Source organism: Acipenser ruthenus, chromosome 27 (assembly GCF_902713425.1).
Source record: "Acipenser ruthenus chromosome 27, fAciRut3.2 maternal haplotype, whole genome shotgun sequence".
NCBI lineage: Eukaryota > Metazoa > Chordata > Actinopteri > Acipenseriformes > Acipenseridae > Acipenser > Acipenser ruthenus.
This window is the reverse complement of record NC_081215.1, coordinates 16,932,561-16,959,003: the sequence shown is the minus strand read 5'-3', so window position 1 is coordinate 16,959,003 and position 26,443 is coordinate 16,932,561. Positions and strand designations below refer to the sequence as shown.

At 40.0% G+C, this 26,443-nt stretch overlaps 1 protein-coding gene across 2 annotated transcripts in view; it reads left to right on the top strand.

Annotated features, from left to right (window-relative positions):
• LOC117432361 (transient receptor potential cation channel subfamily M member 5-like) overlaps positions 1–26,443 on the top strand; it is a 43,555-nt gene that overhangs the window by 16,243 nt on the left and 869 nt on the right. For both annotated transcript variants that reach the window (XM_034054165.3, XM_034054166.3), the window contains exons 6-25: positions 1,015–1,192; positions 1,872–1,933; positions 4,474–4,656; positions 5,615–5,717; positions 8,746–8,864; positions 10,732–11,073; positions 12,138–12,281; positions 12,668–12,791; positions 13,172–13,317; positions 14,051–14,163; positions 15,017–15,115; positions 15,553–15,811; positions 16,809–16,927; positions 17,161–17,293; positions 18,346–18,520; positions 22,315–22,483; positions 23,593–23,771; positions 24,815–24,947; positions 25,563–25,635; positions 26,171–26,261. In XM_034054165.3, the coding sequence (XP_033910056.3) occupies positions 1,015–1,192; positions 1,872–1,933; positions 4,474–4,656; positions 5,615–5,717; positions 8,746–8,864; positions 10,732–11,073; positions 12,138–12,281; positions 12,668–12,791; positions 13,172–13,317; positions 14,051–14,163; positions 15,017–15,115; positions 15,553–15,811; positions 16,809–16,927; positions 17,161–17,293; positions 18,346–18,520; positions 22,315–22,483; positions 23,593–23,771; positions 24,815–24,947; positions 25,563–25,635; positions 26,171–26,261 (2,944 nt within the window). The remainder of the gene's footprint in view (positions 1–1,014; positions 1,193–1,871; positions 1,934–4,473; positions 4,657–5,614; positions 5,718–8,745; positions 8,865–10,731; positions 11,074–12,137; positions 12,282–12,667; positions 12,792–13,171; positions 13,318–14,050; positions 14,164–15,016; positions 15,116–15,552; positions 15,812–16,808; positions 16,928–17,160; positions 17,294–18,345; positions 18,521–22,314; positions 22,484–23,592; positions 23,772–24,814; positions 24,948–25,562; positions 25,636–26,170; positions 26,262–26,443) is intronic.

Sequence of the window (26,443 nt, the reverse complement as noted above, 5' to 3'; positions counted from 1 at the left end):
TAGGCATCAACATGCTGGGACATTAGGTACACTGTAGCTGGACTTGGTTATGCAAATACATAATGGGACACACATGTCAAAAAATTCAGGTTCAGAAAGTATTTTGTTATATTTTAAAGTTCTAGCAGTCTAATGTTCTAATCCAGCATAGAAACTGCACTTTTCAATTCTGGACACTTGTTTTACACAAACTGAGTGTATGGAATGGGTTACAAAGCCACGTTGTCATGGCTGAATAAATGAGATCTTTTAATATCCAACTTGACAACGTTTTGTGATCAATCTGCTCCTTGGAACTGGCTGAACGGCCTCCTCCACTTCATACATGTTCTCTAACATGTATAAACCTGACTTGTCATGGACCTCAGTTCCCTGTAGTTTTATTGTATGAAGTAATAGTAATAAGAGGCCAGCAGATAAAGCCTAGGTGTAGAGGGATGGTATTTAGACCCACCGCTGTTTAGATCATTAAAATAAACCCTGGTGAGGCATGTGGGTAAAGTGATTGCTCTGGAGGTTTTGTTCATCAGCAGACTGCAATACAACTTTAAAAATGGGTTGCTGGGGATACTTGGGGACCATTCTTAAAAACCACTGACCAGTGGTGTAGAGGGAAAAAATAAGTGGTTAAACTGAACTTTTTGGTGTTCCAGGCAGGGCAGTGGCATGGTAGGCACTAAGAATGTGTAGAAATGCCCTTTGTAAACATGCATGTCAGTTGACGTGGTCGTGCAGAATTGTGGGTTAAAGATCAATGGGAAGGGATTCTGCCCATCATTAAACGTTCAGAGTCACTTTATAACCTAAATTGGACTATTCCTTGGCTTTAACCCTTGGTATAGCCAGGATTTACTTTTCACAGGAGAGGAGGATGTGAGTAAACGCTTTATTCCTTAAATGAGAAATGGGTAAACTTTGTTTACCCACGTTTACCCTTGACTACACTATTGCCACTGACTGGTTGAATATTGAATGTCTTTAACAAAATAGGAATTGTTGTTCTGTGTTCTTTAGCCTGGCAAGCCGGCATTTTATGAGACAGCAGAGCAGCCATCTGGCTCATTATATTCTCTGGACAGCAACCACTCTCATTTCATACTGGTGGATGAGGATGAGAGGCACAAAGATGGAACAACTGAGATGAGAATCAAACTCCTGAAACACATCTCTGAGCAGCGCACAGGGTATAGAGGTATGAACATGACCAAAGAAAAAAACACTTTCCTAGTCACTTTGATTCTTTTGGCACAAGATCGTGGTGTTATGGTGGTGCGCCAATTCAGTGACGTACTAACAAAAATATATACTGTATGGCCACACAGTAAATTTTCATCGTCATTTCCCCATGCATTCCCATAGTTTACTATGTTTCGCCATGTTTTTTGATATGCTTGGTCGCTCTAGTTAGTTACTATCCTGGTGCTAAACTCGCTAGTGATTTAAATAGAATATTTTATGCTGGCACTAGCTATAGTGTGATTTTATTTAGAGTTGAATGCGACTTTCATTAAGATGGTTTGTATTCTTTTGAAATTAGGGTATGGCTCAGATTAAAGGGGTGACATATATATATATATATATATATATATATATATATATATATTATGTTTAGGCAGAGTTCTAAAGAAGTATCTATATTTCATTTTAGTTTATTTTATTGTCTTCACAAACCATTACATCCGCCACACAACATCTCAGCAAACAAGCTCTGTGCCAACATCCTAGTTATTGTTTGTATTGCAAAGAAATATTTCTTATGCTAGATGGATCACAGATGAAACTGAAGCACATGCTGGTACAGCTGCTGTACACATATTCTCCCAGTTTTAAGATTGTATTTTAAACCTTTCTTTTTTTTTTTTTTTTTACAGGAACTGGTATTGAGATCCCTGTACTTTGCTTACTGGTACATGGACAACCACATATTCTTGAGGTGAGGATTATTCAAAATTACTGGACCTTGTTAGTTGAAAAATGTATTTGATCATATTTGTTACGTGATTTTCAATACCTTAGTTTTCCTAGTATATAGCTTCACATGTAATTAATTGTATCTTTATACTGTATGTCCCTTACTGTCACATGGTGTTTCATTCATCTGTGTTTTTACCTTTTATCCCTTAATCTGCATTTACCTGGCTTTGAGCTTGTCTGGAGACTCAGAAGCACTCAAAATGACAGCCTTTCTCATTCCAGCCAAATACCTACCTACTGTAATAATAATGTAAACAGCCAGCTTTACTAAAGTAATGGAAAATATCTGGGGCATTGATGGGTAAGAAGATCTTTGACTCACAGCCCTAATAATGACACTATTCCCTGTTTTGAGTGTGCTTATTCTAATTGCACTGAGACTACTATGTCAACATTGGGACCATACAGTCATTGAGAGCAATTACAGGATCAGATCACCGTTGCCACCCCTGCGCTGACTCGGGAGGGTGAAGATGAACACACGCTGTTCTCCGAAGCGTGTGCCATCAGCTGACCGCTTTTTTCACACTGCAGACTCTCCATGCAGCCACCCAAGAGCTACAGCGTCGGAGGACAACGCAGCTCTCGGGCAGCTTACAGGCAAGCCCGCAGGCGCCCGGCCAGATTACAGGGGTCGCTGGTGCGCGGTGAGCCGAGGACACCCTGGCCGACCTAGCCCTCCCTCCCCTGGACGGCGCTTGGCCAATTGAGCGCTGCCCCCTGGAAGCTCCCGTCCTCGGTCGGCAAAGGAATAGCCTGGATTCAAACTCGCGACATCCAGACTACAGAGCGCATCTTGCACTTTACTGGATGTGCCACTCGGGAACCCAGAAACAAAACTTTTAACAGCTACTCAATCCATCTAACATGATGTTTCTATCTGCCACTGAGATTGACTTGAAAATTATTATTATTATTATTGTTGTTATTATTATTATTATTATTGGCTGATGTAACTATCACTATTTAATCATATCCTGATGTAACTATCACTATTACCTGCTGTATTATTGAATTGTGGTTTGTCAAACTTGTACTTTACTTGAACAAGAGTTATTGTATTTCTTGCTCTTATTGTATTACTTGTATTGTAACGCTTGAAATGTTTTTGCTTACGATTGTAAGTCGCCCTGGATAAGGGCGTCTGCTAAGAAATAAATAATAATAATAATAATATTATTATTATTATTATTATTATTATTATTATTATTATTATTATTATTATTATTATTATTATTATATTTGGCAGGCATCTTTATCCAAGGCAACTTACAGGTGTTACAGTGCAGTACAGGGATGCAAGCTTAATATATAATACAGTATAGTTTACAGTAAGTGCAAATAATACTACTAAAATACAATATGAACTAGGATACAGCAAGTTAGGATTACAACAAGTTTGTTCAAGAGATCTAGGAGTGCAGTCTGAACAGGCGGGTCTTTAGGAGGCAGCGGAAGGCAGTGAGAGACGGAGCAGTCCTAAAGTTTTCCGTTAGCTGGTTCCACCACAGAGGGGCTAGGGAAGAGAAGAGTGGGCACAGGAGGATGGAGAGTGGAGGGAAGGCATGACCAGTCGGCCAGTAGAGGAGGAGCGGAGAGGGGGTGTAGGGAGATATGAGGGATTGGAGGGGGCAGTGGGACAAAGAGAGTGGTAGGCAAGAACAAGGGTCTTGAATTGAATGCAAGCAGAGATAGGTAGCCAGTGGAGAGTGTGAAGCAGAGGGGTAGCATGAGAGTAGCGAGGTTGGGAGAAGACAAGACAAGCAGCAGAATTTTGAATGAGTTGAAGGGGGCGGATAGCCGAAGCAGGGAGACCAACAAGGAGAGAGTTACAGTAGTCCAGTCTGGAGAGTAAAAGAGCTTGGACCAGGAGTTGGGTAGAATAAGTAGTGAGAAAAGGATGGATTCAGTAGATGTTGCTAACAAAGAAGCAGCAAGTGTTTGTCAGGGAAGAGATGTGTTTAGAGAAGGAGAGGGAGGGGTCAAAAATAACACCCAGGTTTCTAGCAGAAGGGAATGGAGAGAGAGTGATAGAATCAAGGGTTACTGATAGAGACGTCAGAGGAGCGAGAGGAAGCAGAAGGAAAATAGGTCAGATTTAGAGAGGTTGAATTTGAGGTGGTGAGAATGCATCCAAGTTGAGATGGCCGAGAGGCATTCTGAGATGTTAGAGGATATGAAGGACGAGAGGCAGGTTTTTAAACTGCAAACATAGGCGGAACATGCTTGCAGTGAATATATTATTGGAAATATTGGCGGTTTATAAATAGCATTATACAAAACGTGATACATGCTGTGTAATCCAGTTGCAGGTTGGACTGTAGACTGCAGAGGAACCGTCTGCAGCCCCAGTTTGATATCGGAGTGAGATAAGATTGAGTTTTATAGACTGATTTCATGGTGCAATTTGGCACACGAGTGCTTTTTCTTTCACTGACTGTGGTCAAACTGTCCTCCGGTTTCTCACGCTGTACCTACTCTTGTGTCTCCCGTCTCCAGAGGATATACAGGGGGATGTTGAACTCAACTCCCTGGCTCATCCTGGCAGGGTCTGGGGGGATTGCTGACATCCTGGTGGACATGATGAGCAGACCCTGTGACCCTGATAATGTGCAGGAGCAGCTGCAGGAGAAATTCCATACAGAATTCGCATGGACGGACATCTTAAAATGTACAAAGATTGTAAGTCATACTATCATATATTTCAGTGGCTAACTCTTACTAGTTGTGCATTTCTATTTCTGTGTATGTCTGAAATAGTCAGAAGAAGAAACACAGGTTGGCACAAATATCTGGTAATACACTTAGCTAAATAAGTCTGTTTACAAGCCTTGTTTTCTGTTAGTGTTGCAAATCCCTGGAGAGTGAAATTGTCCACACCCCTTCAACATCTTCTCTCTTGTTCTTAAACAACCAGCTGCCTCCCCTAATGAGTAACATGCTTGATCCCGAAGACACCGCTGTGGTGAAATGACCAACTGTAGGAAGTGAAAGAGTAAAAGACTTCCTGCAAAAAGGCAAACAAACTGAAAACTTTCTAATCTAGTGTAGAATCAGATCTCCTGTTCTGAGGGCCGAATGGAAGTGCAAGATAGATAAGGTTTTTTTTGCACTTCAATGTATAATAGATGAATACATTTAAACCATGTGTGTAAACAGTCATTTACCTTTTAAGGTATTATACACATTTCAAATAGAGGAAAACTTGTGAATTACTGTCTCTTTAAGTAGTATTAGCGCAGTAAATAACATCTCTCCCCTCAATTTCAGTAATGCTTCATATGCACTCAGAATGCTTTGCTATGGAGATATATGCATTACTGTCAGGAAAATGTTGGGAGTCTGAGGAGTTCATTCAATACTTACACATATTGGTGATGTGCTTATTCATCATAAATAATAATTTTGGTGTGAGGGTTAAGTATGAATCATTAGATTTGATAGTAGATCACATTTGTGTTCATATATAATTACATTTCAATTTGTGTGCACTATGTTGCGCAGACCTTTGTTTGGCTGAACCTCTATTAAAATCCAAACACAGGTAAAGAGCGTGGATGGGGGGTATTGTAATGGTTGCCTTTGCAGAGTAGGTATTCACATTACAAACATGATAGATCACATTGTTTTACTTTAACAGATTCAGATTATCCTAGAGCACCGTCACCTCTTAACCATACACAACCCAGGACAGGAAGGATCTGACGAACTTGACACGGTCATTCTGAAGGCACTAGTAAAAGGTAAGGATAGCAATAATGGAGCCAGCATATATTACCGTCGTCCTGGCAGAGATACAGTACAATACAATACAAACAAGAGAAGCAATATAGCAATTTGCCAGAAACTGACAGAGTTGAATATGCCAGGCTTATTTAGCACAACAGACAGACGCAACTTGGTATGGGTATGAAATATCATACAGCAGTTTCTTAACTTAACAATGTATTCTTCTTGTTGTTTATAGTAAGTGAATGTCTGTATTTTTTAATTTCACATTGTGGAGACTTTCTAAAGTTTAAATCATCCCTGTGGCCTCAATATTATTCTCAGAATCCTGTCTACATCTGGTACACCAATGTGTAACCATTAACCTGTCCCCCTGCAACACTCTGCCCCTAGTAGAGGATTCGGAGAGCTCTGTTGAGTTTTAAAAAGTCACCAGGATGTGACGACTGAACAGAAAATGATATACAAAGTTAATCCAAACAACAACAAGAATACATTAGTTAAGTTAATTTAGATATTTCACACCCATACCAAGTTGCTGTTGAATTCCCCTTAACTCGGCTCAAAATGTATAAAGTAATTCATATTAAAGAATGCATTATAAAGTGAAGGGCACAATTTAAATAATGGGATGTGCTTGGTATGCAAAATTAAGTGTATCATTAATGAACAATTTATATAAAAAATATATTTGGATATGGTGTATGCATTATCTATATCTAGAGCCCCGTGTTTTTCGCAAATATGAAATAGCATGAAATACAACATATAAAATGAAATAAAACGAAAACTCATTATAAAGCAAACATAGAATGACAATTTTAGATTGGGAGGTTTATTATTATTATTATTTATTTCTTAGCAGACGCCTTTATCCAGGGCGACTTACAATCGTAAACAAAAATACTCAAGAATCACCGTACAAGTAATAATACAATTAGGAGCAAGATAAAAATACAATGACTTTGGTTCTTGCAAGTACAAGTATAACAAAATACCATTCAATAACGGAGCAGATAACAGTGTCAGTGATAGTTACATCAGGATATAATTCAATACAAAATACTACAGATTAAATAACACTTGTGACAGATTACAGTACTCTAAAGTACAGGATTAAATGCAGTAAAATAGGGGGCAGATAAGAGCAAGTAAAGTGCATTTAAGGAAGAGTGATAAGTGTCCAGAGGGAAAAGAGGAGTTCTACAGGTGCTTTCTGAAGAAGTGAGTCTTGAGGAGGTGCCGGAAGGTGGTCAGGGACTGGGCAGTCCTGACATCTGTAGGAAAGTCATTCCACCACTGCGGGGCGAGGGTGGAGAAGGAGAGGGCTCTGGAGGCAGGGGAGCGTAAAGGAGGTAGAGCCAGTCTTCTAGTGCAGGAGAGGTCGAGTTGGGGTGTAGGGAGAGATGAGGGTCTGGAGGTAGCTGGGTACAGTCTGGTCAAGGCATCTGTAGGCAAAAAATATTTTAAATAAATATTTGCAATCGTAGTTGTCAAGGCTCAGCCATTACCACAGACATGGTCTGAAGGGAAACGGAAGCTCTGACTAGCACTTGCGCAGATGCTTAATTTAGAATGAGTCGTTTTGTTGTATATTGGAGCCCAGTGCAATGGGAGTGAAATACAATTCCTATGTTTTTCTTTAAATGGGTAGATTGCTCTATGTGCAATTATTATGACAGCCCCACAATAGTAGGGCAGTGTGTGTATATATATATATATATATATATATATATATATATATATATATATATATATATTATTGTATTTTTATAGAGGACATGGGCAGTATTTACTGTAAATAGGCAGTTAATGAAAGAGTGGGGGACTGTACATTACTGTTACTGCCGCTAATGAGAAATTATGGTAATTAAATAATTTTTCCATTGGAGGTCTGTTTGTATCAAAATGTGCAAAAAAGAAACCCCAGATGTTTAATAAAAATATGTATGTAGTTAAAACATGATGTATACTGATGTGTCTATATATATATATATATATATATATATATATATATATATATATATATATATATATATAGTGATTTACAGTACTAGCAATACTGAATGACTGGGTGGAGTATTTGTTCTCTATTTTATACAACAACAATGAATTCTCTTAGCGGTGTCTGACAATTATTCAATGTAGTGTTGTCCCTGGCAGTCCTCAGCCAGAATCCTATTTTTGAAGGTTAAATGTAAAGAAAATGGCACACCCAGTCATTTCCTATTGGTAGTAAGTGGATCATTTTTAGGGTACCAAAGCACTTGAGGGATGAACTGCTCATTAAATTATTTTACAGATTTTTAGAGGAGACGAGTTTCTATTTAGAGGTACCAATATATTTATTCAGCAAGTAGTCTGAGTCTCCCCATCTCCAGTTGTACTGCTTACCAAGTAAAAGGAGAACATTTTGGGATACTTATTGTGAGATTAGTTGTTCATTAAAATATGTTCTATTTCTATTCAGATATACCAAGGTATTTAGTAAGTAAGGGGTCTGAGGGTGGGAAAATAGGCAATGCAATCCCTACCCCCTCTTGCTGGAAATCATTTGTTGGTTTCATAAACTGTGTTGGTATTGTATATGTTTGCTGGACTGAAGGAGTGAAACAGATATACAGAACAGCAACAGAAACATTTATATATCCCGAATGAAAGTATAAAAAATACAACACAAGAAGAAGGGACCGGTGATAATGTTGCTCGTGCTAATAAATGGTAACATGGATTTCAAATTAGTTTTTAATAAATACAGTACACATAATCTTTTTTTAAAAAAAAAAATGGGGTAAAGAACACTTTGAGAATCTAGGCCATGACTGTGAGATATGTGTACAATCTTGTTAAAAACATGTAATAATAATAATAATAATAATAATAATAATAATAATAATAATAATAATAATAATAATACTAATACTACAAATTGACTTGTGAACCTGCTTGTGGTACCTTAAACTTTAATTGATCACAAGCAGGCTTGCTGATCACTGTCGTTCAGCCTCTAAGTCCTCATGTGTGCCTCTGTTGTTCTGGCAGCTTGTAAAAGCCAAAGCCAAGAAGCCCAGGAATATCTGGATGAGCTGAAGCTGGCTGTAGCCTGGAACAGAGTGGACATTGCCAAGAGTGAGATCTTCAGTGGAGAGGTGGAATGGCGGGTAAGAAACAGACCCATATTATTGTGTGATGCTGCTACACAAAACAGAAGAGCTCAAGCGTTCATCCAGTACAGTGATGCTGAAACAGTGTTATAATGCTGTGACCTAAGTAAGAAAGGTTAACCATGCAACACAATAATGCCTGCTCATACACTGCTTACCCTGCTTCCAGATCAACAGCACTAAAGCTAAATGAAAGCAAAATCACAAGATTCAATCAGGGCAGCAGTGTGGAGTAGGGGTTAGGGCTCTGAACTCTTGACCGGAGGGTCGTGGGTTCAATCCCAGGTGGCGGACACTGCTGCTGCACGCTTGAGCAAGGTACTTCACCTAGATTGCTCCAGTAAAAACCCAACTGTATAAATTGGTAATTTGTATGTAAAAAATAATGTGATGAACAATTGTAAGTTGCCCTGGGTAAGGGCATCTGCTAAGAAATAAATCTGCTAAGAAAATAAGATTCAAATATATCCTGAATAAACAACTGACTGCCAAGCTACATACTGCATGTACACCATTTACTGTTTCAAATGTAACATAAGAGATACATTTAAAATCAATATCAATAAATTAGACATACTAAAAGAAATGTAATACATGTTGACAAGACATTGAGAGACTTCTAGACAAAAAATCTGTCATGGACTATAAAGTTTCTGTTAGTATGTCTACATTTAGCATGATTGAGTGTTTAATAGTTATAGATAAAAAAAAATAAGTAACATGTATAAAATAAATAATTACGATAAATAAATAGTTCCCTAAATCTTATCTGTCATGCACTTCCATTGACTGTATAGGTCGTAAATGTGCAGCTTTAAAATAAATACATTATAGCAAACATGCATTTTCATTTAAAAAACAAGGTATCTGGTACTATACTATGTTCTCAGTTTGCCTGCTTGACTTTCAAAAAGTCTGGTAGTATTTCACTTCCTAGGTTATTTAACCTCAGCAGTGTCTTCAGGGTCAAAGAATGCTAGTGACTGAAAAACATCTCCAGGTGAAATGATCAAGGAAGTGCAAGCCAGTCGAAAAAGCAAGGCGTCATCTTTCAGGAAGTGAGTTCTCAGGCTGTTTTGAATGATCAGATTAAAATATATTTTTTATAAATATGTAAAATATGTGGTTTAGTATTAGAAGATGCAATCTAAAGTTAAAAATACCTATGATTTTCTATAGTATGCTGGTGACCACATTCACGCTTAACAGCATTGCCTTGAATTTAGGCACATTCATATTATCATTTAGCTAGAGCCTTTGTCAAAGAAACACATCACTCTCCCCCTCCCTCCTCCTGCTCTCAAGATTTGGTTCCTACTTTCAAGGAAAGATAGCCCTCCTTGGTCTTAGTCGTGTATCAAGCTAAGAAATTCCCTGAGTTTAGGATTCAGATTTTGTTTGTTGTATTTGATTTCCATTATTAATGTCAGGGCTGATACAATGTACATGGTGTTATACTTGGTTAAATAAATCACCTCCTATTTAATTTCACCTGGAGATTGACATTGTTTCCATTCCTTCAATGTCTTCTTTCCTGTCATTAACCAACCAGTTGCTTCCTGAAATTACTGACATGCTTTGCAGCCAGTAATATGCTTTGACCCCTGCTGATGTGAAATGACCTAGGAAGTGAAAGAGTAACAGGCTTCCTGATAATAAGACAAGCAAACTGAGATCTTTGTGCAGTTCCAGATATCATGTTTTTAAAATGAAAATACTTGTTTGCTATGTGCTTCTCTCAAAACTGCACATTTGACACCTGTAGAGCACAACAGGTTTTCTGAAACGATTTTGTTACAACCACAGTAACGAGAGCTGCTTGCTCTTACTGAACACAAGTTGCTCTTCTGTGTTCTTCTTGCAGCCTTGTGACCTGGAAGAAGTCATGATGGATGCCTTGGTCAGCAACAAGCCCGATTTTGTGAAGCTTTTCATTGACAACGGGATGAACATGTGCGACTTCCTGACATACAGCAAACTCCAGGACTTGTACTGTGCAATCCCTCCGAAGTGCCTTCTCTACCAACTCCTGCAGAAGAAACACGAGGAGACCAAACTCTCCATATCAGCACGGAATGACAGCATGGCAGATTCCCTAGAGCAGAAACCAAAGTTCACTCTGTATGAGGTCTCCAGAGTGCTCAAAGACTTCCTGCACGATTCCTGCAAAGGATTTTATCAGGAGACCACCAAGAGAGGAACAATGGTGTGTGCTTTCAGGTTATTTATTACACACATTTCCATACCCACATAAAACACACATAGTCACATCCAGATTAATTTTGTATCCTAAAGTAACAGTACTCTTAGGTAGGGCTTCTATTGGTGGCATGTTTGATTGCTTACAAAATTCCAAATATTTTAAAGTTTAATCCTTAAAGTTAAACATTTAGAAAATTAAAGTGATTTTTAAATTTTTATAGGTGAAGCGCAAATACGATATACAATACTTTATTGTAAGCCAGGGTAATGACGTTAGAAATATGACAGGTAGATTTAGTTTGTAAAAGTAGTGGGGTTGCAACATGTTTACTAACTGCAGACTATTCAGTGAAGCATCATTTATAATAATTGATCCTTGAGGTTAAAAATCCACGTGTCTTTGCATCCGCATCGGGTTCCATAGGCCTTGGCCTAGCTCTTCTTCTCAGGTGCAAAAATCTTAGTACCAATAAATTGGTGAAAAATTGAGTCCCAGATATTTTTGAAAAAATGTATTTATTAATGCCTAGATATTGTATTGTAACCAAGCTCCTTCGCCTATTCAGCTTGTTTTTAATAAGTTACCCATGAAATTGGCTAGGGGGGTTGTGTTTTCACTTGACAATGGCAGGTAGGAAAATGGTGATAGGAATTTGCATCAGTTGCCTGAAAGTTGTAGGTTGTTACCTAGCTATGGGGTCTGTTAGGCATTTCTGTGGTCTCCACTATAATAAAAACATTATTCCACTGTTACAGAACACCCAGCAGTGTTTACAAGAAACACGTTACTTTACATTTGCTGTATCACATGCCTGTATCTCAGCAATATACTTGCTGATCTTATTGCACAATATATGTAAGTACACAGTTGTATCAGAAAAAGGTTAGGGGTTAGGGCTAGGGTTATATCTTGCAAAAAATGTACACATGAAGTACATTGTAACTATGCATAATAACATTATAATTATGTGCAAGTGTACATGTATTTACGGTAAATGCATAGTGATTAGAGACACAATGCGTGGTGTCTACATTTGTAACATGGCCTTGTTTCGTCTTTATTTTCAGGAAAGATCCAGTATAAATCGAGTCAGTCATGTGCAAAAGGCCTCACTTAACATGAACCAAAAATGTGAGAATCCGTGGAGGGATCTCTTTCTCTGGGCAGTCCTTCAGAACAGACAGGAAATGGCCAACTACTTTTGGGCTACGGTAAGCCATCTTCATTTTCTGTGCTGGGAGGAGATTTATAAATTTTAATGATACTGAAAGTTATTGCTTTGTCAGGGGCCTCTGGTCAGTCTGTTAACCCATAATAATGCATTCTTCTTGTACTTTTAGATAGACAGGTATGATGAATTCTTTGTATTGTATTTGAAATGTAGGCAGAAGTCAGTTGACAATCATGAATTTACAGTAAAATGGACTGTATCCTACATGCATGGGCTTTATTTAAAAATTATGTTGCAAACACAAGCTAGCTGAGTGGAGTTGCAGCTGTTTCAGCAGATTAAAATGTGTTTGATTTACTGTACGGTGGGTACATTTCCATGATATCTAACCAGAGGTCTTGTTTTTTTATATATTTTGCATGGCAGGGCCCGGAGGCAGTGGCAGCAGCTCTAGCTGGCTGCAAGATCCTGAAAGAGATGGCTCACCTGGAATCAGAGGCGGAGTCTGCTCGAAGCATGAAGGAGGCTAAATATGAGCAATTCGCACTGGGTGAGGAAGTCCAGCTGACCTTCACAATGCCACATTAACTCTCCTTATGCAGCTAGCAGCTCAGAGTGCCGCATTAAACTGTGCACACTCATGTGTCAAATTAAATGCCAGTTAATGTTGCCCATGCTCATCTTATTTGTATCATCTTATTAAAGCCAGGAACACACTGGGTACTCAAGAGACAGTAGTCTTGCTCTTTCCACAGTCCCATCCCATTTCTTGAATCTACTTATTGCTTAGGGGCTGATCAATAAGCCACAACTGAATTTTTTTGAGCATTTTGCAGCACCAGGTGGAATGGGTGACCGACGTTTGCCAACTCCAGTTCTAAACATGAAAGGAGTTTCTCTTCCGTAATGGTTGTGGTCTGTTATTCCTAGACTTGTTCAGTGAATGCTACACCAACAGTGAGGACAGGGCCTTCGCTTTGCTGGTCAGAAAGACAAAGTCCTGGAACAAAACCACCTGCCTAGACCTGGCAACAGAAGCCGATGCCAAGTCCTTCTTTGCCCATGATGGTGTTCAGGTACAGGGCATTACGGAAACCTTTAGAATACCATTGTGTCAGGGGTCTACCATAAGCTTGCCATACCGTTAGCAGACAACCGCATTACCAGGAATGGCAACACAAGGGATTTGGCGTTAGCAGTTTTGTACAAATGTACTAAGTTACTAATAATTGTTCAAAGTATTTCACACCAGTACGTAACCAGAGAAATGTGTGTTATTCAAGTAATTTAAGATAATTAAGTCATTTTAAATAATAAGTAATACAATCGCTTATTTATAAATGATTTTAAATAATTCTAAGTAATGGTTGGTAATTTCTTTACTTGATATTAGTTACAATAAAAAAATTTAATAAATAATTACATAAATAAATGCATTTAAATACCAACGATGTGTTATAATATGTAGTAGCAGCAATATTAAAGTATTTATTTTATTAGTAGCAGTAAAACAATATATTTTAAGAGTAAAAAAAGTGTGTACGAGTGTATTGGTTTATACCAAAGTGATACTGTACCATTGACATCATAGGCACTTTACAGTAATGGATCAACCATTTTCCTGAGTATATATAATCATTTCATTGATATTGATTCCTTCTCTGTTTTTCCTCAATATCAACACAAGTCAATGTAATCTTTCCTCTGCCTGGTTGCAGTACTATATACAGTATGTAGTATACAGGTGGTGTCTTTCCATCCTATTGTTTATCAAACCCTTACTGAATCATTATTCCTTCTGCGTTACAGTCTCACTTGACGAAAATGTGGTGGGGAGCCATGAAGTCAGACACCCGGATATGGAAACTAGTGCTGTCATTCTTCTGTCCTCCTCTAATTTACACCAACTTAATAACATTCAGGTATGGAACCAAGCGCAAAGTTATTTACAGGCCACCGACTCTGTGTTGAAACTCAAATATGGAAAACCTTGCAGTTCACCATCTCAGTATAGAGTCTACCCTGCTAAAGCCATATGTTTAATTAGGTTCCATTGACTTCACAATAAAAAATACCTTCAAAGGCCATCTCACTACAGATTACAGACCACTACTTAGTCCCTCACTAGACCAGGAAAACGGCCAGCTGTTTTTCAAAGAAAAAAAGGCATAACAAATAACTAGAAATGGGTGTTTTTGTGAAGAAAAGTCAAGCATCCGCCCCCTGTGGATGTAAGGGGAATACACCCTGTGTATTCATGTAACAGTAAAAAGACAGCAATCTATTGAGAGTAGAAATGTACTGCTGGTCATGTTTGTTTGAACAACATTACCACAGCTTTGTTACTGAATAGACTCAAAACAAACCCACACAACCATATATAAAGTACACATTTAAAACTGAAACTTGACGTGCCAGTTTTTGGATTTAGTATAGGTCACTGTTTTATAGCATGGGTTTATACTGGGGAGCAGCAAAACTATGTCCACATCACAACAGCATCACAAACTGGGTATAATGTTTTAGCGAGGCCCAGGACTGAATGACAGGGAGTGTTCAGGGTAAGAAATGAAATATGAACTGGGAGGGAAGGCTCTTATTGTATCTGCTGGCATCACTCCTAGCAGTAGCCCTGTGCCAGGGATCTCTCTATGCCTTATAGCGTGTGATTGTTTAGTATTTATTGTTCATTAGTTCTCATTACACTGTATTTGTTCAGGGAGTTAACGTTGCTTTTATGAGCTGGCTCACCCCTCTCTGCTTCTCTGGTTGCAGTGAGGACGAGCATCACACAGTGGATGGAGCGGAGCAGTTTAAAGAACTTGACAGCCAGGATAGTGAGAAGGCAATGCTGCTCACGCAGAGGCAGAACAGGTCAGCCTGAAAGCAGCTCTCTGTCATGACCTTGAGCACGCTGTCTGCATGTCAAACCTGGCTTTTCAAAGGGAATAAACAGATTATTACAAAATAATCTAATATTTATATAGTATTATTTTAAAAAATGAGGCTGTAATGCAAGCTATACTTTAATTTAATGAACGCCAATTAATTTACTAAGCTATTTGATGAACTAATATGCTTTATTGTTTAATAAAGGTTACTAAAGATTAAGTAAGAATGTTTACTTTTTTTATTCATTTCTGTGTTAAGGTGCATTTTAGTAAGATAGCTGTTAACAGTTTCTTGGAAAATATTTTGATTTGCCATTGACACGAGAGGGATAATAAGACACTAGTGTCTCAGAGCAGCTGTATTCCATTATGTTTTGATCTCCTGTTGAATGACTCCTGCCATTGTGATATCTTTTCTAGTGACACGATCAAGCCTGAAAAACAGGTAACGGCCAGCAATAACGTCTGCATGAAGTTCCTGTTCACGAGATGGAAGAAGTTCTGGGGTGCCCCGGTCACTGTGTTCCTGGGCAATGTCATCATGTACTTTGCGTTCCTCTTCCTTTTCACTTATGTCATCTTGGTGGACTTCCAGCCCCCTCCTCCCTACGGCCCGTCCATCCCAGAGATCACCCTCTACTTCTGGGTCTTCACCCTGGTGTTGGAGGAGCTGCGACAGGTCAGACTCTCATACTGTTCCTTTGTCTGAATCTCAGCATATACTGCTAGAGAATATGATTTATTACCTCTCCCCTGTAATAAGACTGCCATGTAATTAAGATCATATTTTACAGTTGGGTTCTTAAATACGGCCAGCTCACAATGGATTAGGAGTAGAATGACTACTAATTCCGAGTCAAAAAGTTGAGGCAAAAGTAGTCGAATAGGTCTAGTCGCCACTTATCTAAACAAATCATGCATTTGATAATGTCTGGTGCTCTAACTGCAAGTGTACTGTTTTCTAAAGTGTTGATGTTTGTGCACTATTTTAAAACTGCTTGGAATTTTTAAAAACTATTTATTGATGTTCTTAAATGTTATTGTTAATGGCTGCTAGTTCACTACTACAGCACCATTAACTTTAAACACACACAAGCACTGGTACGTAAGGTAACTATATATATATTTTTTTTACGGTAACTGTTTTTGCATTAAACATTAACACTTGTGATCTCATTATTGTGATGCAGTCACTAAACAGGGTTTTCAATAAATGTACAATTACCTTTAGATTGCCACAAACAAAATAAAGACATGCGATTAGTCGACTTTTCTATTCGATTTGCCGACTGTTTGGTGCTACCTCTACAATGGATTCCAGCTTTATTTTTAGAAGTTCCCTACATCCCACCTCTGAACTGTGCTGGACCAGCCACTGCCTAGCTTTGATTTTTTAATATCGTTTAATTGGTTAAAACCTAAAATCAGAAACCCTAAGAATGCAGCATACATTTTAGCAAAAATAGCTAATGTGAAAGTACAGTGGGCAGAGCAATCCGTCCCACAAGTCTGAAATGGGCTTCTGCAACTGTTAAGACTGGTATGGCATTCATATGGGACCCGTCTTGATAGCCATCCAGGTTCTGCATTTATAACAGGTACACTTAATACATGTATTCTGCTTGTATTCTAATTATTTTGAATGTATGCATCATTATATTTCAATTTCTTCTCAGAGTTTCTTTACTGATGAAGACACCAGCATCATAAAGAAGTTCAAGCTCTATGTGGAAGACAGCTGGAACAAGTGTGACATGGTGGCCATCCTGCTGTTCGTGGTCGGGGTGTCTTGCAGGTTAGACTATTGAGGATGTATCTTTACATTGAATATCATAATACAGCTCAATTAGAGATAATGAGCTAAAGCTGAAGGAACACAAAAAACAGTTTTTTTTACATTATAAAATATTCCTATTTTAACATTAAAACTGGGGTTTATTTTATCAGCCTACACCTTGCCGGATAAGCTGCATCTGGGAACTAAATGAATACATTTTGATGTTATGTGTGATTTTGTTCCTCTTATAGGATGGCATGGTCTACATACGAAGCAGGCCGTACAGTCCTGGCCCTAGATTTCATGGTGTTTGCTCTCCGGTTGATTCACATCTTCGCCATCCACAAGCAGCTCGGCCCAAAGATTATAATTGTTGAAAGAATGGTAAGTCATCCAGTGCCATCTGCAAACACAAAGAGCAGCAGTAGTACCTAATAATTTAGGGGAGATTTTTTTTTACTATTGTATCCTATCATTTCTACAGCCCTTGACTTTTACCTCTTTTAAAAAACATTCTTAACTGAACCTGTACTTAAAGCTGCAACAACCTCAAATATTGTTTTGGTTTCTTTTAGTACACACCCACATTTCCACCAAGCATCTGCTTTATTGAGCCAGGTAAAAAGAGTTCTCATTTACAACAGTGACCTGGCCAAGAAGGCTCAAACTACAGCAATGACAGCACACAATTAACCATTCGTAACATCACAGACAAAACATTAGTAACATTAAACAAAACATTCGTAACATCGCAGACAAAACAGCAGCAGATATAAGGAAAAATAATAAAATACATCCCATTCTGTGCAGAGATAAAAGTCACATTTTTAAACTAAATTGATTCATTTCAAATATGTATGTAAAAACATTACAGCTTTCTGCTGCTGTAAATTCATTTGAGTATCTACCAAATTTAGATGTGTATTTAGGAACTGTAATAACTCATCCGATCTAAGCTGGTAGATTGAAGAAGACACAGTAAGCAGTAGATCTTGAACTTTGTCAATTATTGTTCTATAAACATACCAGTGTTGCTGGTGTCCTCCTTGCATTCATGACTGGACAAATGGAGTCTCTGTCAAGCTAGAACCCCACAGGGCACGTGCTGTGCCATCCTACTGTAGTGAAACTGTGGGGCAGGACCTGAAGGGACACTTGTCAAACACAGAGAACATTGGGAATGGGACTGTAATACCTATTACAAATTAGAGGTGTACCAGATATAAGATATGTTTGACAGCCCCTTGCTAACCAGGGGTACTGTAAACTTTGAAGTTCTTAGAAGTCACCATGCTGTTATGAGTGAAACCGACAATTATCTATAAAATCAAAAAGAGAAGATGTGTTATTTCCTACCCAAGTTGCTCTGGATAATGAGAGAGAATTATTTGAGGCTACCGCTGGCCAGGGCAATGAAAGCTGTGTGTTTGTTTCAGATGAAGGATGTCTTCTTCTTCCTCTTTTTCCTGAGTGTCTGGCTCATTGCCTACGGAGTGGCCACTCAAGCCCTGCTGCACCCCAACGACAATCGGGTCGACTGGATCTTCCGACGCGTGCTTTACCGGCCCTACCTACATATATTTGGACAGATCCCACTGGAAGAGATTGATGGTAATAAAAATGAAAACTCTTTCATGGTTCATATCGTTTGATTCTAAATTTACTTGGGGACTAAATAGCAAGGTTCTGCCTGTGCATCCCGAATGTACTTAAGGCTGCATCAACCAGTATCTGCTCTGTGTAAAAGACAGCTCTTAGTGCACAAACAGCTTTGATTTAGTCTTTGAAGTTAACAGACAAACTAATAAACCAACTACAGTATTATCTTGTAGTTAACAAAATTACAGTACACCTTCACTATAACGAGACTGTTGGGGTCCAAGCCTTTTGGTCATTATATCAAGGGGTTCGTTATAGCGAAAGGACAATCAAAATGAACGATAAACTGTAGAGTAAGTTGATGAGATGATATTGTGAATAAAAGTAGAATTACATGTACCTTGTCACGTAATGCATTATGCATCATGTTGAGCCGCGTCACTACGCAGGACACAATGTGCTGTTGGCGCGGGGCTAGGTTTAGACGGAGAGCATGTTCGGATTTGTATGCAGCGTTACATGACTCGCTAATAAAATTTGAGGTATTGTTCCAAAGTTACACCTGTCCGAGTCGTGTATCTCCAGAGCAACGTTTCTACTTTATAGAGACTACAAGGACTGTGAAGACCCAACGAGACCAGACGAGCTGAAACGGCAGCCTAATTAATCCAGTGAGTCTCATGTAAACTGTAGGGCCTCGAACATGACATACCTGTTTGTCTCATGTATGCAGTATTCTGCCGTTGCTTTATCCTATTCGTTAAAGAATTAAAACGCAGTACAAAAAACAAAAATCCCGAATTGAAGCTGAACTTTTATTCAAAATCATTCTGACACAAATCGTTTCAAAGTGCACCAAAACTTAATCCAACATGCAAGAATCCCAAACTTTTATTCCAAATCAAACCAACATGAAAAGTTCATCAGATCCTAAAGTTTTTTTTTTTCTCTAAATCAATTTTGCTTTGCCGCATGGTTGCTGAACAAGCCAAAAAAAAGAGTGTTTTTTGACAACCTATATTCACGACAGAGATATGTCTGTGTGTGGCAATGTGCCCGGCCCCTGTGTGCATGTGTGTGTTATATGTTGTATGTTGCGTGTGGTGTGTTAATGTTGGTGTATAGAGATTGGTACACGGGATATAAACGGGTCTGTGTTTCACGTGTGATTTAAATTGTATATTTGTATTTAGGCACGGGATTGCACATCACTGCACGTGCATTTAAAGTATAGTATGTGAGCACGGGGTTGCACAGAATTAATTCACGTGCTGGGATTCAAGTGAATAATTAATTAGTAATTGAATCCCAGCACAACAGCATATATAGACACATTTTCATTCACTCGGGGTTGGGTGTTCGTGAGTGGAGAACGGGTGAGAGAGGAGAAAGAAAGAAAGATCGTAACGTTTGTTTTTGCTTTACTCACCGTGTTTGTTTGTCTCCGTGCACCGTTTGTTAAGTGTTAGTTCGTTTTGTTTATATATTTTGGCGCAAGTGCCGTGTCCTGTTTTGTGTTCTGTCTGTTTAAACCTTTTATTTCGTTTAATAAACGCTGAGTGCCACCATTGCACTCAGCTTAGTTCATCACCACCGTCTGTCTGTGTATTCCTTTCTGGTCTGACGCCACCCACTCCGGCCATCTTTGTGACACGTGGTGTCAGAACCGGGATGACAGCGCCTCCAGACTCAGGCCAGAGAAAAAAAGTGGGGGGGCAATGGCAGATGACTACATCGGGATGTGGGACTGGGTCCTGGAAAATGCTGGGCTGGAGGCCCAGTCTATGCCAGTAGCCATCCGGATCCTGTGGTTGATGGACAGGGAGCGATGGGAGGCCTATGAGAGGAAACACACCCCAAACACCTTGGAGGAAGGTTTGGAGTTGGTCCTCAGCTACCTGGAGGCAGCTATAACCACAACAGCAGCCCAGGTAGCAGGTCCACCAGCAGTGGAGTACCTGCTGTCCCCATCACCACCAGCAGAGGAAGAATGCCTGCTGTCCCCATGTCCACCAGCAGAGGAAGAATGTCTGCTGGTTTTGCCTCCACAGCCCAAGTGGGAGGAGCCTGAGTGTCCACAGCCCAAGCGGGAGGAGCCCGGACGTCCTACGCCTGAGTGGGAGGAGCCCGAACGTCCTACGCCTGAGTGGGAGGAGCCCGAACGTGCTACGCCTGAGTGGGGGGAGCCCGAACGTCCACAGCCCAAGAGGGGGGAGTCGGTGCGTCCACAGCCCAAGAGGGGGGAGTCGGTGCATCCACAGCCCAAAAGGGAGGAGTAGGTGCATCCACAGCCCAAAAGGGAGGAGTCGGTGCATCCACAGCCCAAAAGGGAGGAGTCGGTGCGTCCACAGCCCAAAGAGAGGGAAGTCGGGGCTTCCACAGCCCTAGGACCCAAGCTGCCAGCAGAGGGAGAATGCCTGCTGGTTCCACCTCCACCAGCAGAGGAAGAATGCCTGCTGTCTCCATGTCCTCCAGCAGAGGAAGAATGCCTGCTGTCCCCATCTCCACCAGCAGAGGGAAAATGCCTGCTGACCCCATCTCCACCAGCAGAGTAAGAATGCCTGCTGGTTTCCCCTTCAGAGGCAGAGCCGCACCAGTCCCCTGCAAGAGAGGCAGAGCCGCACCAGTCCCCTGCAAGAGAGGCAGAGCCGCACCAGTCCCCTGCAAGAGAGGCAGAGCCGCACCAGTCCCCTGCAAGACAGGCAGAGCCACACCAGTCCCCTGCAAAAGGGGGAGACTACGTGCTGCTCCCACCTCCGTCGCCAGGAGACTACACGCTGCTCCCACCTACATCACCAGGAGACTACACGCTGCTCCCACCTTCGGCGCCAGGAGACTACACGCTGCTCCCACCTTCACCGGCAGGAGCAGAGCAGCCGGAGCTGCCTCTACCTCCGCCACCTTCACCGGCAGGAGCAGAGCAGCAGGAGCTGCCTCTGCCTCCATCACCATCAGGGGGAGAGGAGCAGGAGCTGCCTCTCCCTTCACTAGAAGGACCAGGACTAGATGCTGGCGGTCCTCAGCAGCCCTTGCATAGGCAAACAGTAATCAGTCATGTATCCGCTCTAACTGTTTATCTGCCATGATCAAGCTCTTGAGCAATGTTAGTTTATTATTGAACAGAGAAGATTAGTTCAGAGATTGTAGATCCTACCAAAGTTTTCGTACACTGTGTTGTATGTGCTCCGTGCACTGTCATTGCTGTAGTGTTACGTGAGCTGTTCAATGTACTGCATTGATATGTAAATAAATCCTGTTTGCCTGCGGATTAATTTATCCATCTTTTTAAATATCCGCCCGTACTCTGATGCCACGGCAGTTGGATATGCGACGGATTACTGTATTTTCATTTTATAATAGAATAGCTGGTATAAAAAGTTTTCAGTTGTCTTTCCTTCCCCCTCAGGAAGCCTGTTACTCTTACACCTAGGTCATTTCACCTCAGCAGTGTCTTCTGGGTCAAAGAATGGTCCTGGAGTCAATAGGGGGAGCCGCTGGTTGGGTAATGACAGGAAAGAAAGCCCTGAAAGGGTGGGTAAAATGTCAACAGAACAGCTAAAACAAGGCTGTAAACAGATATTTATTTAACCAAATTAGATATCAAGTTTTGAAATGAAAAAAGATGTTTGCTATAACATGTGTTTCTTTCAAAACTGTACATATAGTGATGGAAGTACATGACTGGTAAGATCCATGGAACTGGCTGCAAAGACTAAGCACTTTGAAAATATGCTTCTCCGGACCATTTCTCAAAGTGGTTGCCCAAGTGAAACGTTGAAATAAAATCCTTTTTACTGCTATTCCAGGCGCTCGCATGCCAGAGCAAAACTGCACCATCGACCCCATTGAGATAATGAAAGAAACGTTTTCCCCGTGTCCTAATCTATATGCAAACTGGCTGGTCATCCTATTACTGGTCATCTTCCTCCTGGTCACCAACGTGCTGCTCCTCAACCTCCTGATCGCAATGTTCAGGTAAGTACATCAGAAACTCCACGATACATACTTTACAGCCTTTCTACTGACATTTTACCCGACAGTGCCTTTCTTTCAGCAGTAGTGGGTGCAACACAAATAATAAAACTGCATTGGCTTTGGCATTCCTGAGGGCTAGGAGACAAAATCAGCTGGAACTGTGCTACAACAGCCCCTACTAGCCAGACGGACACCTGCAGGGCTGCCCTTTGACCACCAGTGGGCTGTAGTTTGCGGACATCGTCTGTCAGCATACTACAGCCCACTGTGGGATATTTTGATTAGTTTTTACACAATATAAATCAAGAAGGTAATATTTAATAGATAAAAGCAAATGTAACAATACAGTATATTCAGATAAAATACAAAAACAAAGTATGCTTATATATAAAATAAGGATTTGTATGTAAAGTTTCATAAACAGCTGACATATGATCTAAAATAGATTTCCAAAGAGGTTATTATTATTATTAATTTCTTAGCAGACGCCCTTATCTAGGGCGACTTACAATGGTTACAAGATATCACATTATTTTTACATACAATTACCCATTTATACAGTTGGGTTTTTACTGGAGCAATCTAGGTAAAGTACCTTTCTCAAGGGTACAACAGCAGTGTCCCTACCGGGGATTGAACCCACGACCCTCCGGTCAAGAGTCCAGAGCCCTAACCACTACTCCACACTGCTGCCCTGATTGAATCTTGTGATTTTGCTTTCATTTAGCTTTAGTGCTGTTGATCTGGAAGCAGGGTAAGCAGTGTATTAGCAGGCATTATTGTGTTGCATGGTTAACCTTTCTTACTTAGGTCACAGCATTATAACACTGTTTCAGCATCACTGTACTGGAATGAATGTATTTTAGAACAGAATTAGAAAGCATGACCTAATGATGCTGAATTCCATTTAGGACAATCACATGTAATAATAGGGTACACATTTGTTAAATTAGGATTTGGTATAATAAAAGAGATTTAGCTAGTTTGCAAATGTTTATTAACGCAGCAAGCTGACTGTATTGGAGACAGCGAAACACTCTCAGCTTCTCTGTCTCATGTTGAGTGCCTGTATGTGACACGTTCTCCTCTCTGTCATCGCTGTCTTCCAGTTATACCTTCCAGGTTGTTCAGGGAAACGCAGACATCTTTTGGAAGTTCCAGCGCTACAACCTGATAGTGGAGTACTTCAGCAGACCTTCCCTGGCACCGCCCTTCATTATCATCAGCCACATCTCCCAGGTTATCTGCAGCATGTTCAAAAATGCAGAGCCCAAGCAGGAGCTCTTAGGTTAGTCAGTCTTCTAGTGATTTCACTTTGCAATCCACTCATATATCTGGTGAATGAAATTAAAATACCCTGTAAGCAGTGCAGCATTCTCTGGAATTTCAGAACAACCTCATGTTGTTCTGGCACACAGTTGAAGCTCATTTGAGTCTCTGTGTATTATATATGGATTTGTTTCTAGGTCATTCTTAGTTGCTTTTTGAGTTTTGTTGGACTTTGCACAATTATTTTGCAACCAAATAACAAATGCTTTGATATAGTTGAAGATGTAACAAGTTGTACGTATGTCTTTAGTTCTCTTTCAAGTACGAAATGTAACCATTACCTAATGGGATATAACCTCTTATAGCCCGAATTACATGAGCACTTATATTAAAGCTGCTCCTTTAAGAGCCCCGTCTGCGTCAAACATCATCTCCACCCCCAGGAGATAAATTCGAATGACGCATAAGGCTCGGCGCCTTTCTGCCTGCCCGAGGAAGGAGTAAGCTCTGACTTTGTCATAAAAAACGTAGCTAAATTGATTCATTCACATATTTTGAAATATTGTTTTTTTTTTGTGATAATTCTTCTTAGCTTTAGGCCGTGTGCCCTGTGTGAAGCCGGCGGCTCTCCCCACCCCTTCCCCAGGATTCAGTACCTTCTTGTGGCTAAGCTCACGCTCTCTCCCTTGCTGCTCGGATCTTTGGGAGTCTAAATTAAATTGTATGATAATAACGTTAGGTTATTATTATCTTAACCCTGGTTCCCTGAAATAGAAATGTAACCATTACCCTTCAAGGTCGCTGCGTTCACTCCAACGCTGCAGGCCTGAAGAAAAAATGACGCTGATCCCTGTGCGACTGACGTTGATATCTCCTGGGGGCGGAGTCAAAGCCTGATGCAGACATGGCTCTTAAAAGGAGCAGCTTTGATATAAGTGCTCAGGTAATTTGGGCTGTAAGAGGTTATATCCCATTAGGTAATGGTTACGTTTCATTAACAGTGCTGTTAAATCCAGATCTCTTACAAACAATTATTTTACTGTATTTCTGCTGTTTTTGAAGAGCGAGACTTTCCAGAAGGTCTTGATCAGAAACTTATGACCTGGGAAACAGTTCAGAAGGAGAACTACCTGGCAAATCTGGAGAAAGAGGAAAGAGAGAGCAGTGAGGAGAGACTGAAGAAAACCTCTCACAAGTACATACTGCACTGCACCTTTCCACTTACCTGAAATGGGAGCGGGCCTACAGTATGCTTTATGTTCGCACACACATTAAACTGGTTATATGATAAGGTTATCCAGCAATTCTTAAGAAATAAAACATTTCATAATTACAAGTAACTATAAAAATAATTTTGTCATCAGGAGATGTTACACTTTGTTTATTGTTCCACAAATGTGTTCTTAATCATTGTTTATTACTGTGACTGAGCTCCTATTTGACAAGTTTAATAAAGTCACCAGCATGCTGTACTTGACTTGGCAAACCTGGGCAATTTCTGGAGTGAGGCCAGTATAAAAGTGACCACTAGTGGTGCGCTTGGGATGCACACCAGTAATTAATAAGACTTTCAATGGGAAATATCTAACAAACACTCAGTTTCAGGGTGAAATAAATAAAGCAGTGGTCATTTTTATACTGGTCTTATTCCAGTATAAAAATAGTGTTCTCAGAACTACCTGCCCCACAGGTATAAGTATATTCTGATGACTTTATTAAACTTACCAAATGCCCATAAGTGCAGAAACAGGAATACAGTGTATAAAGTATTCATTTAATGATAAAATGTTGTTGTTTTTTGAACGTCTAGGGTGGATTCTCTTTTAAAGATTATTGGAGGATTTAAGGAGCAAGAAAAACGACTAGTGACTGTTGAGACGCAGGTGAGGGGGTTACCAATGATACAGCTAGCTCATGCATGTAAACATAGACCAATAAACAAACCCATTAATAGCAGTACATTTTTATTCATGTATTTGTTAGCTACAAGCAAACAACAGTTCCCTGTCCAGCAACTGGCCAATCGTTGATTTGTGAGGTGCAATATTCTTACATGCGCCTAATAACCAAGCATCAACTTATCAGCCCTCTCTCAGATCTATCTTGTCCATCATGCCTGAAACCAACATGCAACATGGAGAAACAACTTTTAAAAAGAAACATGTTCATTTTTGTTAGGTTGAAGATCTTTGGTTCTTTTTTTTAAAATATATTTTAATAATATGCACAATAGATTAAAGGATTGGTCGTGTGACCTACAGCACAGGAAGCAAGTCAGTCTGTATATACTGAATTAAACACTACAACATATGAAATGGATTTTAAAACCTTGGCTAGCACACTTGTAAATGCATGGTATCAAACAGTGGAATCTCCTGAGGAATGTAACCTGTGTGTGTCTTGTTTGTTGTGTTGCAGATTAAGTACTGCAGTGACGTGCTTTCCTGGCTTGCAGACTGTTTCACACAGAGCAGCCTCAAGTGTAACAGAGCAGCTCCAAAACACTCAAGTAAGACCCTTCTTGCAGAAAAGTGAATAGGTTATATATTATAAGCACTTTGTGAAGGAGGAAAACTTGGTAAAATGGAGAGCAGACAAAGTTTAACTGAATTCAAGTGCTATTTAAAATACAGTATACAAAAATGCTCACTTATCTACAGCAATAGCTATCATGACATAACATATGGAAAA